This window comes from Microcaecilia unicolor, chromosome 2 (assembly GCF_901765095.1).
Source record: "Microcaecilia unicolor chromosome 2, aMicUni1.1, whole genome shotgun sequence".
Taxonomy (NCBI): Eukaryota; Metazoa; Chordata; class Amphibia; order Gymnophiona; family Siphonopidae; genus Microcaecilia; species Microcaecilia unicolor.
The window spans coordinates 661,495,318-661,511,230 of record NC_044032.1 but is presented as its reverse complement, the minus strand read 5'-3'; the positions used below and the strand labels follow the sequence as shown (position 1 = coordinate 661,511,230).

The 15,913-nt window shown below is 42.2% G+C and overlaps 1 protein-coding gene across 1 annotated transcript in view; it reads left to right on the top strand.

Annotated features, from left to right (window-relative positions):
- The window catches only part of LOC115462257 (2-hydroxyacylsphingosine 1-beta-galactosyltransferase-like), a 75,470-nt gene that overhangs the window by 17,720 nt on the left and 41,837 nt on the right, over window positions 1-15,913 (top strand). The window contains exons 2-3 of the mRNA XM_030192267.1: window positions 2,614-2,631; window positions 13,211-13,287. Of these exons, the coding sequence (XP_030048127.1) occupies window positions 2,614-2,631; window positions 13,211-13,287 (95 nt within the window). The remainder of the gene's footprint in view (window positions 1-2,613; window positions 2,632-13,210; window positions 13,288-15,913) is intronic.

The window sequence follows — 15,913 nt, the reverse complement described above, 5'->3', positions numbered from 1 at the left end:
CCCCTACTTGACATTTCGCCCTTTAGATTGTAAGCTCCTTGGAGCAGGGACTGTCCTTTGTCAATTTGTTAATCTGTACAGCGCTGTGTAACCCTAGTAGCGCTCTAGAAATGTTTAGTAGTAGTAGTAGTACATTCTTAAGATCTTCCTCCTGAGGTTAGGTACAACCAAAAAAAGTTTGCTCTGAAAGCAACACTTTGCTGCTCCCTAATGGACTTTAGAGGCAACTCTAAACTAACCCTTCAAGATACAGGTTTAATTAAATGGTAGGTGGGGACAAATGCTCTATTCTTACCAGCACACCGCTGAAAGCTTTACAGCAGATGTTACTAAAGAAACAGCTTTACGCACTAATACATAGAAAATTATGAGCCTTTACAGTGACCAGTTCATCAGAAATTACATCTGTTCTTAAACACACACGTACTTATGTGGTAACAGAATGGAAAAGAAATGCTATAGCATGATACTGAATTCAGTTTCCAAAAATTAGCACCTGCAGAAAAATTGATCATTTACAAAACCAGAACAGAAGGAGTCTGTCAAACCTTCCTCTGTTGCCAAGTCAAGTTAAGGCTATAGGTAAAAGCAACAGCAGCCAAATGCCCTCCCAGGGTATCCACTCTATTGGCTATCTTCGTGTCTTTGCAAAAAGGCAAACCTTTCCTTCCAACCCTTCAGCAATATCTCTCACAAATGTATATTCTTGGCTGACTTTCTGAATTCCCTTATTTCTTTTTGTCACATCTGCCTTTTAATTTAAATGTCTAGAAATATACTGTCTGAATTTCTCCCCAAGAATCCTTTTTCCCATCACAGAAAGATGTAACCCATCATTACAGTACAGCCTGTTATTTTTCCACATATTTCCCCATACTCCTATGTATCTAAAACCTTCTTCTTTACACCAAGACTCAAGCCACTTATTGAAATCTACTGTTTTGCGTAGTCTTTCCTCTCCCTTCCTCCATGTGGGAAATTACTTCAGAAAAAGCTACAGTCGGAACCAAAGTTTTCAGCAGTGGCGTAGCCACAAGTGGGCCTGGGTGGGCCATGGCCCAGGCCCACATAGGGCTGAGGCCCACCCAACAGTAGCATACATTTAGTGGTAGCTGGTGGGTATCCCAAGCTCCACCAGATGAAACTGATGGTAACGAAAACACTACTCTCCATGATACCGGCACCTGCGCATGCTCAGTTTTCAGCGCATTACTGCTGCAGACTACCAAGGTGGGAAGAAGTGTTTTCCTGCTAGCTGAGATTTTTTTTTGGTGGTGGTGGGGGGAGAACACTTGGTGCCCACCAGTGGTGTGCTGGTAAATGTTTAACAGGCTCTCTTTCCGGTCCCCCTCTGCACCCCCCTCCCCCCCAAATTGCAGAGCTGGCTATAGCTGGGGAGAGAGCCTGGAGGGGGGTGGCAATGCATTACTCCAGGAAAAAAAAAATTAAATGATCCCAGGTTCCAATCTAATTCATGTTTAATGTATGATAAAATGCCATAAATAACTAAATATAAACTTTTAATGTTGAGCACCTGATTCTCAAAGTGAACATATTCCAAACACTATAATGAAAATAAAATGATTTTTTTCTACTTTTGTCGTCTGGTGACTGTTTTCCTGATCATGCTGGCCCAGTATCCAATTCTGCTGCTATCTGTCCTCTTAACTCCGTTTCCAGGGCTTCCTTTCCATTTATTTCTTTCCTTTCCCCCTTTCTTCTTCATTTCTGGTCCTCAGCTTCTGCCTATTTTCTTCATCCATGTGCAGTTTTTCTCCTCTCTTCCTTTTCCCTTATCTCCTTCCTCACTCTTCCCTCCCCTCCATCCATGTCAAGCATTTCTTCTCTCTCCCCTTCTCTCCCCCTGCCCTCCATCCACCCATGTCCAGCAGTGACCCTTCTCTCCCCTGCCACCCCCTCCCGAGTTGTTCAGCGAATTCTCCTCCCTTCTTCCTCCCTCCCTCCGGATCCGGTCCCTCACCGACTCCTTGTCTTTCAAATTCTTCGGGGCAGGCCGTCTTGCCTGCCCGCTGCCAGCGCGAGCTTCAAAATGGCCACCGAGACTTCAGCAGAAGTCTCGTGAGGCCGCCTCTGGAAGTCTCGGTGGCCATTTTTAAAGCGCGAATTGGCAGCGGGGGAGAGTCAACGCTGGCAGCGGGCAGGCAAGACTGCCTGCCCCGAAGAATTTGAAGGACAAGGAGTCGGTGAGGGACTGGATCCGGAGGGAGGGAGGAGAGCCAGAGCCGGCTCGTGCTTTTTAACAACCGGCTCACAAGTTGGAAGAAAATTTAACAACCGGCTCTTGCGAGCCGCTGCGAGCCGGCTCCAGCACACTACCCACTTCTTTCCTAGGCCCACCCGAAATTTGTTGTCTGGCTACGCCTCTGGTTTTCAGTCCCTCCCCAAGCTTCTGGAAAGCTCTCTGTGCTGTAAAGTTGCTATTGTTGGCTAGGTCATTTGGTCCCAGGTAAATTACAACATCAGTATTTGAAGCCTTGCTCTCTTCTCGGATCACTTTCAGTATTTGGTCAGTACATCTGGTAGCTGAAGATCCTGGAAGGCATTTGACTAAGTTGGAACCCTTGAACTGTGCTCCTAAGATAATGCCTCTGATAATGGAGTCTCCAAGAAGTAAGAGTTTTCTGCTTTTCACTAATCTGTCATTGTTTGAGGGATGTTTCTTGGGTTGTGCTACTTTCATTGCTTCTGGTGCCACCTCAGTACTTCTTTTTTTTCAGCATCATAATGATGCAATGCAGCAAAAGAATTTGACAGGAGCAAAGGTTGGGAAGGTGAATACTTCTGTGTCACAGATCTTAGTCTACCAGAGCCTACTGTGATCCATCTATTCTTCTGTAGTTTCATTCTCTGTGGCAGTGGCTGGGAATTGAGTAATCCTGGATGCTCTTTTAGTTGCAGCTAATTCCTTCTTGAGTTTGATGATCTCATCTTTCAAAGCTCACATTTGGAGGCAGATAGGACAAGCTCTAAGGCTCCAAATACTTTGCCTTAGGATTAAAGCTGAACATGTATTGCAATGATTGAAGGTCATATTGATTTGATTCACAAGTGTGAAAAGACGAACTATGATAGGGGATAACAAGGAGTAGGATTGACCAATTATGGGGTAATGAAGATACTTGTCCCTTGATTGCCCTATATAAAGGGAGTTTACCTAGGGGTGGGTGGGACTATAGTCAGACCCTCTGCAAGTGAAAAGACAGTTTTTATTTTTTAAATATGATAGAATAGAAGCAGGTAATCAGGAAGATATAAAGACACAGGTAACATCAGTTTACAATCAAACCAAGTCTGAAAATGCCCAGCTCACAAGGTAAACTTAAGTTCTGTTTTTAATTTTATAACACAGCTGTATACATATTGCCCCTCCTCCAGAGGTATGCAGTCTATGAATCACCAGATGCTAACCAAATAGATTGAATTAAGTCTCTGGCACTGAAGATTCAAAACACAATTCTAATAAACACGTCTTTAACACAAACACCAGAATCGCCATCCCCTTTATCATTTTCGTTGCCCTTCTCTGTGCCTTTTCTAATGCCACTATCTTTTTTGAGATGCAGAGACCAGAATTGCACACAGAATTCGAGGTGTGGTTGCACCATGGAGCAATACAATGGCATAACATCCTCATTTTTGTTTTCCTTTCCTTTCCTAATAATACCTAACATTCTATTTGCTTTCTTAGCCACCGCAGCACACTGAGCAGAAGGTTTCAACATATCATCAATGATGACACCTAGATTCATTTCCTGGTAGGTGACTCCTAATGTGGAACCTTGCATGACGTAGCTATAATTCGGGTTCCTCTTTCCCACATGCATCACTTTGCACTTGCTCACATTAAACGTCATCTGCCATTTAGACACCCAGTCTCCTAAGGTCCTATTGTAATTTTTCACAATCCTCTCGCGATTTAACAACTTTGAATAACTTTATGTCAGCAAAGTTAGTTACTTCACTGGTTATTCCCATCTCTATTATCTATTTATATGTTAGAAAGCAGTGGTTCCAGTACAGACCCCTGAAGAACCCCACTATCTACCCTTCTCCATTGAGAATACTAACCATTTAACCCTACTCTCTGATTTCTATTTTCTATCTGTTATCAGAAGATGCTTAAATACTGAATGACAACCTTATAATCACGGAAGAAAGCACTGAAAAGTTGTTCAATATTACATCCTTATTAGACTGTAGGAGCTTGCTGGTTTTGAAGGCTTGTCTTTGTTCACCTAAATGAAGCTGCGATTATTATCTTAAGAATGGGTGGGGCAGTCTTTCATTTCAAAACACAGAGGAGCGAGGAGGAAGAAAACTTTGGTCTGACACATTGTCATTATTCCATTGCAGAATATTTTCTTGTTTTACTTTTAAGATTAGCAAATGAAGCAGCAGTTTTGTCATGTTAACATGGAGAGATGATTGCTGGATGTACAGCAGCCCCCTGTGTATTGTGGCCTGAGGTTAGGCCAGTACCTTTTACTAACTAGCAGGTCTTTGACTGGGGAGAGGGATGGTGTTTTCAACTAAGCTGGATCCAGGGCTGCCAGATCAACTCCTGTTCTGCCTTCCTTCCTACCTACCACCCTCTTCACTCACACTAGCCTTCATTTCAGTACAGAGCACCAAAAGCTTTTCTCGTGTGTAAGGATCTATTTAATACTGAGCAGGAGCAGATGTATGTGAAAAGTCCATGCACCCAAAGATTATGTTTATTTATTAGGATTTATTTACTGCCTTTTTGAAGGAATTCACTCAAGGCGGTGTACAGTAAGAATAGATCAAACATGAGCAATAGGCATTTACAGCAGTAAAAATATTCAAATATCAATACGAAGTATGACATGTATACTACTTGAGAAGAGAAAGATTCTATGTGAAACTAAATAGAGATCTGGCTAGGGGATCAAACAGGATGAGACCAGGACATTCTCGCTAGCTTTCACCAATAGAAGCAACATTGGCTATACCTGAACGACTCGATGTTTACCTCCATCTTAAGCTAAGTACAATATAGATTTTAGTACTGTTTGCGCAGATGGAAATAGATCAACTTGAAGCCACGATCGCTTTCAGCATAATAGCCAATATGAGATAGAAAAACGGAGTATGTAAGGTTTCATTTACAAGTTGAAGTGAAAACAGACGTTAAGTTCTGTGATACTTTCAATATAGATATTTTTCAATCTTTCAATTTGAACATAGTATTGCTTTTTTAAGCACTCAAATCATATATAGTTATCATCCCGCCTTCTGTTTTTTTTCCTACAGACTTTTTCTTCCGTTATTAAAGTTTTCTTGGAAGTTTTTTACTCTGTAGTTGTTTTCTGGATGGCGGAGGAGCCTATGATGTTAGCCATTACAGTTGGTGTCCTATTCTAAAGGTACCCTGGGCTTTTGAGGTTATTTTTTTAACAAATATTAATATTTGAAATGAGTGCTTGATTTGCAATTGATTATCAGAGTATTGCTGGACAATTTCACAGTTTCTGATTCTTATACTCTGTACAGTTTTTTGATTTTTTTTTTTTAATAGTATACTACTTACAATGTCAACACAATGCATACTAGAACATTTTAATTGACGGTAAAGGGCATAAGCAAAGATGGAACATATAGATAGGTAAGAGAGAAAGAAGAGCTAGAAAGTAAGGTGACTAATTTAAAGAAAGTTGCACATGATGTTGGAGAGATGGTTAAATATGATCTCAGCTAGGGTAGGAGTGGATAAACATGTCCCGCTGCAGTATGTGCATCCCGTGTCACTCCTTGTGTGTGTGAGTGAGACTAACAAGTTAGTTACTCCTTCCATTAAAGGCTTAGTTGAATAGCCAACCTTTCATCTGCTTCCTGAAGTACAGATAGTCTTGTGTTAAGCAGACCCTTTCAGACAGTGCATTCCAAAGGGTTGAGATAGATATTACATAAAATCAGAGACAGTATGGATCCCTGTGGCACCTGACAGTAGTGATGAGCTGCTGTTGAACAGAAGGGATTGTTGTCTGTCTGCCAAATAGGATTTGAACCATGCAAATACTCTACCACTGATACCTGTTTCTGCCTGTCTTATAAACATGATATTATGATCCACAGTGTCGAAGGCTGCTGAGAAATCCAGCAACACTAATATTTAGTTTCACATAGAATATTGTCACAGTTTCTGTGCAGATCATCAAGAAGAGATAGGTCTGATGCCAGACGGACATGTGTCCAGCCAATTACTTTCATTTAGTCAATCATTGAGTTGAATGCAGACTGACTGTGTAAAGGAATGTTAGAGAATGGTCGGTAGTTTTCGAGCTTGTCCTAGTCAAGTGAGCGCTTTTTCAGTAGGGGGGGGGGGGACACCACATCTTGTTTTAGTGTTCTAGCAGCTGCCCTTCCACAAGAGAGGAGTTAACAATTTTAGTGGCCCATTCAATGAGGCCAATGCTCGCTCTTTGCTGGGCAGGGGTCAAGAGGGCAGGTTGTAGGCTGTAGACCTGTTAGGATTTTATCAAGAGGTTCCTCGGTGACCTGGTTCAATGAGTCCCAGATGGCTGTGCATGGTGGGGAAAGAGGGGGTGTTCATTAGCTGGTAGGAGCTTTGATGGGGCTGTCTGTTGTAACCAGGTACCTCTAAGTGCAGCCAAGGATAGAACAATCTCCTCCAGCCACAGGCTCCCAGTACAGTCAAGAAATAAATGTCCACCAGCAACTTCAGTCTTAAGGACTTTATTCCATGCAGGTTTCTAGAAGGCCTGATACACAGTTCCAGCAGCAGCATTCACCTTCAATCTTAAGCACATATAAGCCACCTGAAAGTGTGTGGTAAATAGTCCCCTTTAAGCAGTAGGCTATCAGCACATACCAGGATTCAATACAGGCTCACAGTCAGCTCCAGTCTGGGCTCTTTATCCAGAGCACAATAAACAGTAGTTCAATTCCAAATAGAAGCAGTTCTTTCAGTTCATCATCACAGTTAAATCCCAAAGCAGCAGTTTCTATCTTCTACTCTCTTTACCTTCAGGAGAGTTCAATACTTTAGGGACTCCTCATACCCAAGGGATTTCACCCTGCATCAGCTTCACTGGTAAATTCACTAATTTAGGGACCTCCCGTACCCAAGGATTTTCAGCCTGCAAATACTTTTAGGACTTCCTCACACCCAAGGGATTTCAGCCTGCTTCAGTACTTTAGGGACCTCTCTTACCCAAGGATTTTCAGACTGCAACTGCTTCTCTCCTCTTTGCGACTCCTTCCCACCTGCCTAATCAATCCCTGGCTTCTGGTCTCACAACCAATCATTCTCCTTCCATTAGCTTCCCCCACACCCATACCAGCTGAGTTAAGCATTAGACTAATGATGAGCTCCTGCATACAGGGTTTCCTAACTCTCTTTCCCCCTAGTGGCAGCCCATCTAAACGTCCTGCCAGCTTACACCCATGTCTTCCCCCATTGCAGCTAGGAGTCCAGTCCGGGTTCTTTATCTCACCCCCTGGCTCCTTGCCTGCAATGCCTTCAGGGACTTGTATTTCAAACTGACACTGCCTTAACCCAACTATCCTGGATGTGACTTTATCACACTGTAGGTCCTGATGGAGTGTTTCTTACAGTTGAGGCCGTCTTCATTTAGGTGAGATTTTTACCATCTTCTTTCAAGTTGGCATCCTTGACACTTAAGGACCCGTAGTTCTCAGGGGAACCATGGGGAATGTTTAGGCGTAGAGCATAGGACCTTCTTTAGAGAGGTTGTTTTTTTTTCTAATTCCATTGCTAAGCATGCATTCCAGATATCAACCTGTTCTGACACAGTCATCAACTTTTCATCGACAAGGGGGGTTGGACAAGGCCTCTAGGAAGTTATCAGCAGTCAGAATCCTTGTGTCGAATTTCTTTCCAAACTTTTGTTGGGCCCATCTGTTTTATATAGTCCTTAATAGAAAATTTGATTAGAAATTGATCAGTCCATGATAGGGGTCTTATCTCATTGCCATCAGTCTTCTGTTCAAAGATGTCAACCCCTTTGCAGAACACCAGGTCTAGCATATGGCCTTTTTCATGTGTTGGAGATTTGATTACCCGAATAATTTCTATAGATGTTACCGTATCAAGGAAGGCAGCAGTAGTGGTTCATGGAGTTTCAATGTGTAGGTTAAAGTCTCCCATGATCAGTAACCTAGGGTAGCGCAGGGTTAACTTAGTCACCAGATTTATCAGTTTTTGCACAGATGATGATGTTGCAAGGTGCTCTGTAGACCATGAGAAGCCACATTCGTTCCTTATTTCCCAGCTGGATTAGTAGGCATTCTGACTCAGACAGATGGGGGATAGAGAGTCTGTGCAGTTTGATCGTCTCTCTGTCAGGACTGCTACCCCTCTGCCCTGCTTCCTTTGTTTAGTGCAGGATAGTGAATCCTGTGGGGTATAGTTCAGTCAATCGGACTCCTACTGTAATGCAGCCAGGTCTCGGTTATTCCCAGGATGTCTAGGTGGTATTCACTGATGATGACTTGGATCATGGGAAATGTTTTATTGGCTGATCTGGCATTTAATAGGCCTAAATTTCAAGTAGTTAGTTGTGGTTGTAGTTTTAGGGGTTACATAGTAACATAGTAGATGACGGCAGAAAAAGACCTGCACGGTCCATCCAGTCTGCCCAACAAGATAAACTCATATGTGCTGCTTTTGAGTATACCTTGATTTGTACCTGTCCTCTTCAGGGCACAGACTGTATAAGTCTGCCCAGAACTATCCCCACCTCCCAACCACCAGTCCCGCCTCCCACCACCGGCTCTGGCACAGACCGTATAAGTCTGCCCAGCACTATCCCCGCCTGCCAACCACCAGCCCCGCCTCCCACCACCGGCTCTGGCACAGACCGTATAAGTCTGCCCAGCACTATCCCCGCCTGCCAACCACCAGCCCCGCCTCCCACCACCGGCTTTGCCACCCAATCTCGGCTAAGCTCCTGAGGATCCATTCCTTCTGAACAGGATTCCTTTATGTTTATCCCACGCATGTTTGAATTCCGTTACCGTTTTCTTTTCCACCACCTCCCACGGGAGGGCACTCAAAGCATCCACAACTCTCTCTGTGAAAAAATACTTCCTGACATTTTTCTTGAGTCTGACCCCCTTCAATCTCATTTCATGTCCTCTTGTTCTACCACCTTCGCATCTCCGGAAAAGGTTCGTTTGCGGATTAATACCTTTCAAATATTTGAACGTCTCTATCATATCACCCCTGTTTCTCCCTTCCTTCAGAGATGAAACTGATTTTGTATCAGTTTACAATTTTTTTGGCCCATATGTCCTATGTGAGGGTAAGAAAGTATTCATGTGAGTATAGCTAGATAAGTATTTGGCCTTTTGAGTTTGAGTCCTCTAGGTGGATGAGGGAGTCCTTTGTTTCTTCTTCCCCAGATTACTGGGATGTATGAAGATCTTTAGTTACTAAGCCAAAGCACATTTTTATTTAAAGTAGGAAAGATTACAGATCTCTCTAGCTATTCAATATAACAAGAAGCCAGTTTGTCTTTTGCAGCAATTAACAGTAGAGTGTTAATTTATTTATTTGTTGCATTTGTATCCCACATTTTCCCACCTATTTGCAGGTTCAATGTGGCTTACATAGTACCGGAGAGGTGTTCGTAGACTCCAGTGTGAACAAATACAAAATGGTGTTGTGGTAAGATAGGTTCTTGTGGAACAGTCTCGTTAGGGTATCATAAAGCGCAAGGGTTGTGTTATGCCGTTATGTACTTTGGTTTTGATGTGTTGCGGAGTTTGAGCATTTAAATTGCATCGTTAGGGTACGCAGACAGTGCTTGATGACAGTCTAAGTCCCTTTGAACTATCTGCTGCTGATTTTCTAGGAGATATGCTTTTAAATCTTAAGTAGAGAGGTGTGGTAGCCGTGTTAGTCTACTCTTAAAGGTTATCAATAGAAATCAAACAAAATAAAACATGGAAAAGAAAATAAGATGATACCTTTTTTATTCGATATAACTGAATACATTTCTTGATTAGCTTTCGAAGGTTGCCCTTCTTCGTCAGATCGGAAATAAGCAAATGTGCTTATTTGCTTATTTCCGATCTGACAAAGAAGGGCAACCTTCGAAAGCTAATCAAGAAATGTATTAAGTTATGTCTAATAAAAAAAGTATCTTATTTTCTTTTCCATGTTTTATTTTGTTTGATATTGATAACCTTTTAAATCTTGAAACAAGGTAAAATAGTTTGTGTGTGAAAATCTGTTTATTCAAGAACAGCACAAATGCACACTCAACTCAAAAGCAAACTCGTAACAGTACAAAACTAGTGCACACCAGCCAATAAAACAGGAAAAATAGATTTTCAATTTTATCCCCAAAGACATAACTCCCAGCAACATCCTCACCCCTAGCAACCTCAAAACAAGAATGGAAGGTTAAACATGACTGTATAAGTTAAGCAAATGCCTATGAGCTTGTGGTGTGCATGTTGCCCAGAATCTGTCCCAAGTTTTTTGAAACATCCACCCTTCAGGTGATTGAAAGTCATGTATTGCGAGTCGCTCCAAGCTTTTCCTTGCTCACATTAAATGTCATAATGTCTTTGTATCGCTCCATGGTGCAACCGCACCTTGAATATTGTGTTCAACTCTGGTCACCGCATCTGAAAAAGGATATAATGGAATTAGAAAAGGTACAGAGAAGGGCGATGAAAATGATAAAGAGGATGGAACGACTTCCCTATGAAAGGCTAAAGCAGCTAGGGCTCTTCAGCTTGGAGAAAAGACGGCTTAGGGGAGATATAATAGAGGTGTATAAAATAATGACTGGAGTAGAACGGATAGACGTGAATCGTTCATTTACTCTTTCCAAAAATACTAGGACTAGGGGGCATGCGATGAAGCTACAAAGTAGTACATTTAAAACAAATCAGAGAAACGTTTTCTTCACTCAACATGTAATTAAACTCTGGAAATCATTGCCAGAGAATGTAGTAAAAGCAGTTAGCTTAGCGTGTTTAAAAATTTTTTTTGTATGGCTAAGTCCATAGACCATTATTAAAATGGTCTTGGGGGAAAATCCACTGCTTATTTGTAGGTTAAGCAGCATACAATGTACTATACTTTTTTAGGATCTTGCCAGCTACTTGTGACCTGGATTGGCCACTGTTGGAAACAGGATTCTGGGCGTGATGGACCTTCGGTCTGTCCCAGTATGGCAATTCTTATGTACTTATGACTGTTTTTGTATTCACCCCCTGGACTGACTCCATCCTATTTATATCTTTTTAAAGTTGTGTTCTCCAGAATTGTACACAGTATTCTAAATGGGATCTCACCAGAGACTTCTAGAGAGCTTCATCACCTCTGTTTTTCTGTTGGGCACTCCTCTCCCTATGCACCCAAGCATGCTTCTGGTTTATCTGTCAGCATTTCTACCTGTTTGGCCACCTTGAGATCATCAGATGCAATCACCCCCAAGTCCTGCTCTTCTTTCATGCAAGAAAGTACTTCACCTCCTATACTGTACCACTCCTTTGGGTTTTTGTAGTCCAAATGCATGGCCCTATATTTTTTAGCATTAAATCTTAGCTGCCAGTTTTTAGACAATTTTTCAAGCTTTGCTAGATCTGACACCATTGGAGGTATCTATCCTACTGTAGATTTTGATATCACCTTACCAGACAGCCCTTCTGCAATATCACTTTACAGAAATGTTAAAATGAATTGGACCTAGATCCAACCCTTGCAGCATATCACTGGTAACATCTCTGTCCCCTTTGTCACCTTCCTCTCACTTTAGGGCCCATAGCAAGAGCACTCAGTTGATTTATAAGTTACTTATGTGGAACTGAGTTGTTAAAGTCTAAGTATACCGTATCAAGTGCCCTTCTTCAAGCCAACTCTTTGGTAATCCAATCAAAGGAATTAATAACATTCTTCTGAGAACTACCTTTAGTAAAACCACGCTGCAATCCATTGGTTTCTAGAAACCTAACTGTCCTCTGTCTTGGAAGAGTTTCCTTTAATTTACTCACCACAGGTGTCAGAGTAACTGGCCTGTAGTTCCCAATTTCCTCCTTACTTCCATTATATCTGCCCTTCTCCTGTCCTCGAAGACCACACCTGAAGCACTGAAAAGGTCAGATAGTGGAGTCACCAGTACTATTTTAAGTTCCTTCAGTACCCTCAAATGTATCTCCTATGGTCCCCATCATTTTGTCTATCACATCATTTAATATCCCAGTAAAGTTTTTGGTACCACATCTTTTAAATATCAGTGTCAATGTCCCAATTAATTTCCAAATATAGTCATGAAAACTTTTCCCAGAACCCTGTATGCTGAAACAATCCATTGGCGTGTAGCATTTTTTCTTCTAGTTCACAGAAAATTAAACTACACTCTCTCCAGATATGATAACATTAGGAGAAAGCTGAACCAATCACATACCGCAAAGCAGGGCAATATAATATACTGAATAATCACCAATATTTTTCCTTACGTTATGACTTCTTTGGATCAACTGTAAGTACTCTGTTTCAGAGAATTTTCCTACAGGAACTGTTGTCTCAGATCAGCATTATAATGTTTGTACTCCTCAGTCACCCTCAGCAACGTTCAGCCACTTTGTCATGGAGGTTTTTATGACTGTTTTTGGAAATTAATTGGAATCTTGCCATTGATATTATTTACATGAACAGCCACATGTGATACCAAAAATTCTACTGGGATAAGCTTGATAAATAATGTGCCCAAGTCAGGGGGCTTAATCATTACTCTAGACCTTTCAATGATTTTAATTGGTTCTGTCATTATACTGACAAATCCCTATATTAAATGGTTACAATCATTATGATTTCCAAACTCATTAATTTCAGCATGGTTACACGTTTGGATGTGGTGGTGATTTGGGTGAAATTTGTGTGATATATGTGGTTTCTTACATTAGGATTAGCTAGATATGTAGACTAAATAAAGCAGAGGGGTTATAATAGAATATTTGAATTCTCAAAGTTCATGAACAAGTTGTAATAATTCTTGTATCAGTGCAATAAGAGTTATAACTGATCATGGAAATTTTATCCTGGATCTTTCCTTATTGTAGCCATGGGGTTTCAGTGCTGAACATTAACTTCAAGCCTGGTCACAAAATCAATTGATTATGTAAAAGAAGTATTAACAGTTAAGTGTTTTATGTATGTATCTTGCAGGTTCTCTGGAAGTAGACCAAAGTATCTTGGAAATAATACAAAATTGGTTGAATGGTTGCCACAAAATGATCTTCTGGGTAAGCAGGTGCTCAGTTTCCTTTTCATCGATACATAGCTGGGTGGCTGATGGGTATGAGGGTCACATGGAGGGGCATTTTCAAAAGGGATGTCCAAGTTGCAAAACAGCGAAATCCAGGGGCAGGGAAACCTGTATTTTCAGAACAAGATGGACGTCCACCTTTCGTTTTGAAAATACCGTCAGGGACGTCCAAATCCTTAAAATTGTACGTCCCTAGATTTGGTCGTCCCTAGACATGGACGTTTCTGACTTTCGGCGATTTTCAAAACCAAAGACGTCCATGTAAAAAACGGCCAAATGCAAGCCATTTGGTCGTGGGAGGAGCCAGCATTTCTAGTGCACTGGTCCCCCTGACATGTCAGGACACCAACCAGGCACCCTAGGGGGGCACTGCAGTGGACTTCATAAATTGCTCCCAGAACATAGCTCCCTTATCTTGTGTGCTGAGCCCCCCAAAACCCACTACCCACAACTGTACACCACTACCATAGCCCTTATGGGTGAAGGGGGGGCACCTATATATGGGTACAGTGGGTTTGTGGTGGGTTTTGGAGAGCTTGCTGTTTCCTACACAAATGTAACAGGTGGGGGGTGGTATGGGCCTGGGTCCGCCTGTCTGAAGTGCACTGCAGTACCCACTAAAACTGCTCCTGGGACCTGCATGCGCTGTCATGGACATCTGAGGTTGGTATAGAGGCTGGCACAACATGGGCACTTGAACCTTGTGGATAGCCTTTGGTGGGCATGGATTTGACCTTTCCCCCTCCTACACAGTGGCCAAGGTACTGTGCCTCCATTTGTCCCAGGGCATTATTCTTTGGGTTAGATATAAGTCCAACCTGTTTTAGGGCCTCACAAATTGCTCCCAAGTAGGTCAAGTACTCCTTCCAAGTAGCCGCAAAGACTACCACATCATCTAGAGCATAGGCCTGGTGTTTAAGTACTAAATTCATTACCAACTGAAATGTGGTGGAGGCCACATGGAGTCCAAATGGGAGTACTGTGAACTGATATAGGCCCAGATGGGTCACAAATGCTGTCTTTTCTTGGGATCCCTTCTCTGTCAATATCCCTTGGTGAAATCAAGGGTCGATAAATAATGGGCCCCTCCTAACTGTTCCCCCCCATAACTGTTCTATCTACCCTGGGTATTGGGTACGCATTGAAACATGACACCCTATTTACCCCTCTAAAATGAACACAAAACAGAGTGCTTCCATCCGGTTTAGGGACTAACATGATGGGGCTGGCCCACTCACTGGTGGATTCTTCGATTACCCCTAACTCTAACATCTCCAATACTTCCCGTTCTACTTCCTCTTATTTAGCCTTGGGTAAATGATAATGTTTCTGTCTTACTATTTGACTCGGTTGGGTTATAACCCGATGGGTTCCGATCCGAATATGCCCCGGTAAGGAGGAAAAAACATCCTGGAGCTTATGGACTAGAGCTTATAACTGCACTTTTTGGGCCAGTTGAAGCAGTTCCCCAATCCTACTGGGGTGTTCTCCTTCCCTCCCCCTACCTCTGGTCCCAAGTCCTCATCTTACTTAATACCTACTTTGGTGATTAACCCTTCCCTCTCCACCCAGGGCTTCAAAAAGTTAACATTGGTCCTGGCTAACTTTGTACATCCATGAGCCAAGCCGATGTGCTATTATGAAAGTCCCGTTCTACTGGCCAGTAACTTATTTATGGAGGTAGGAAGAAGTACTAAGAACTTCTGGATTATGAATTCCCGTTCTCTAGTCTTTTTATCATAGTAAACTCTCTTGTTTCTCCTGGGCCTGACCTAAGTTGGTTTTATCTATTTCCCTAATTTGTATTATGTTCTTCCTCAGATCCTGTACATATTCGGGTAGTGAGGTTATTTCTCCTTGATTACATCTAGTAGTGATTTAGAAATAATAAGTAGTAGTAGGTTACTAGGCTTCCTCCCATACATCAAATCAAAAGATGAGAACCCCACCAACATTTGTGACACTTCCCTATATGCGAATAGAACATAAGGAAGGACCACATCCAACCAGCTCTATTCCCCCCCCCCCCCCCCCCCCCACACACACACATTTCTTCAGTATGCGTACCAAGGTCTGGTTAAAACGTTCCACCAAAACATCCATTTATGGATGGTAAGCAGCTACCCTTACATATCGTATGCCAAAAAACCAGAAGATCTCTTGTAAGGTTCGGGACAAAAGGTTGATACACTTGTTGGACAATACTTCCTTTGGGAAGCCCACCTGACAAGAAATGCCTAAGAGCTCACTGACTATACCCTGAGCAGTGGTTTTCTCATTGGTATGGCACATGGGTACCTAGTAGCATAATCTACCACCACCAAAATATACCGATGCCCGCTTTTCGTGCAGTCTAGGGGGCCTACAATGGCCATTGCCACCCTATCTAGTGGTTCTTCCATAATCAGTAGATGTACTAAGGGAGCTTTCTCAGGTAGTTTCTGTGACACCTTCTGACACTCTGAGCATAAGTACATGAGTATTGCCATACTGGGAAAGACCAAAGGTCCATCAAGCCCAGCATCCTGTTTCCAAAAGTGGCCAATCCAGGTCACAAATACCTGGAAAGATCCCAAAAAAGTACAAAACATTCTATACTGCTT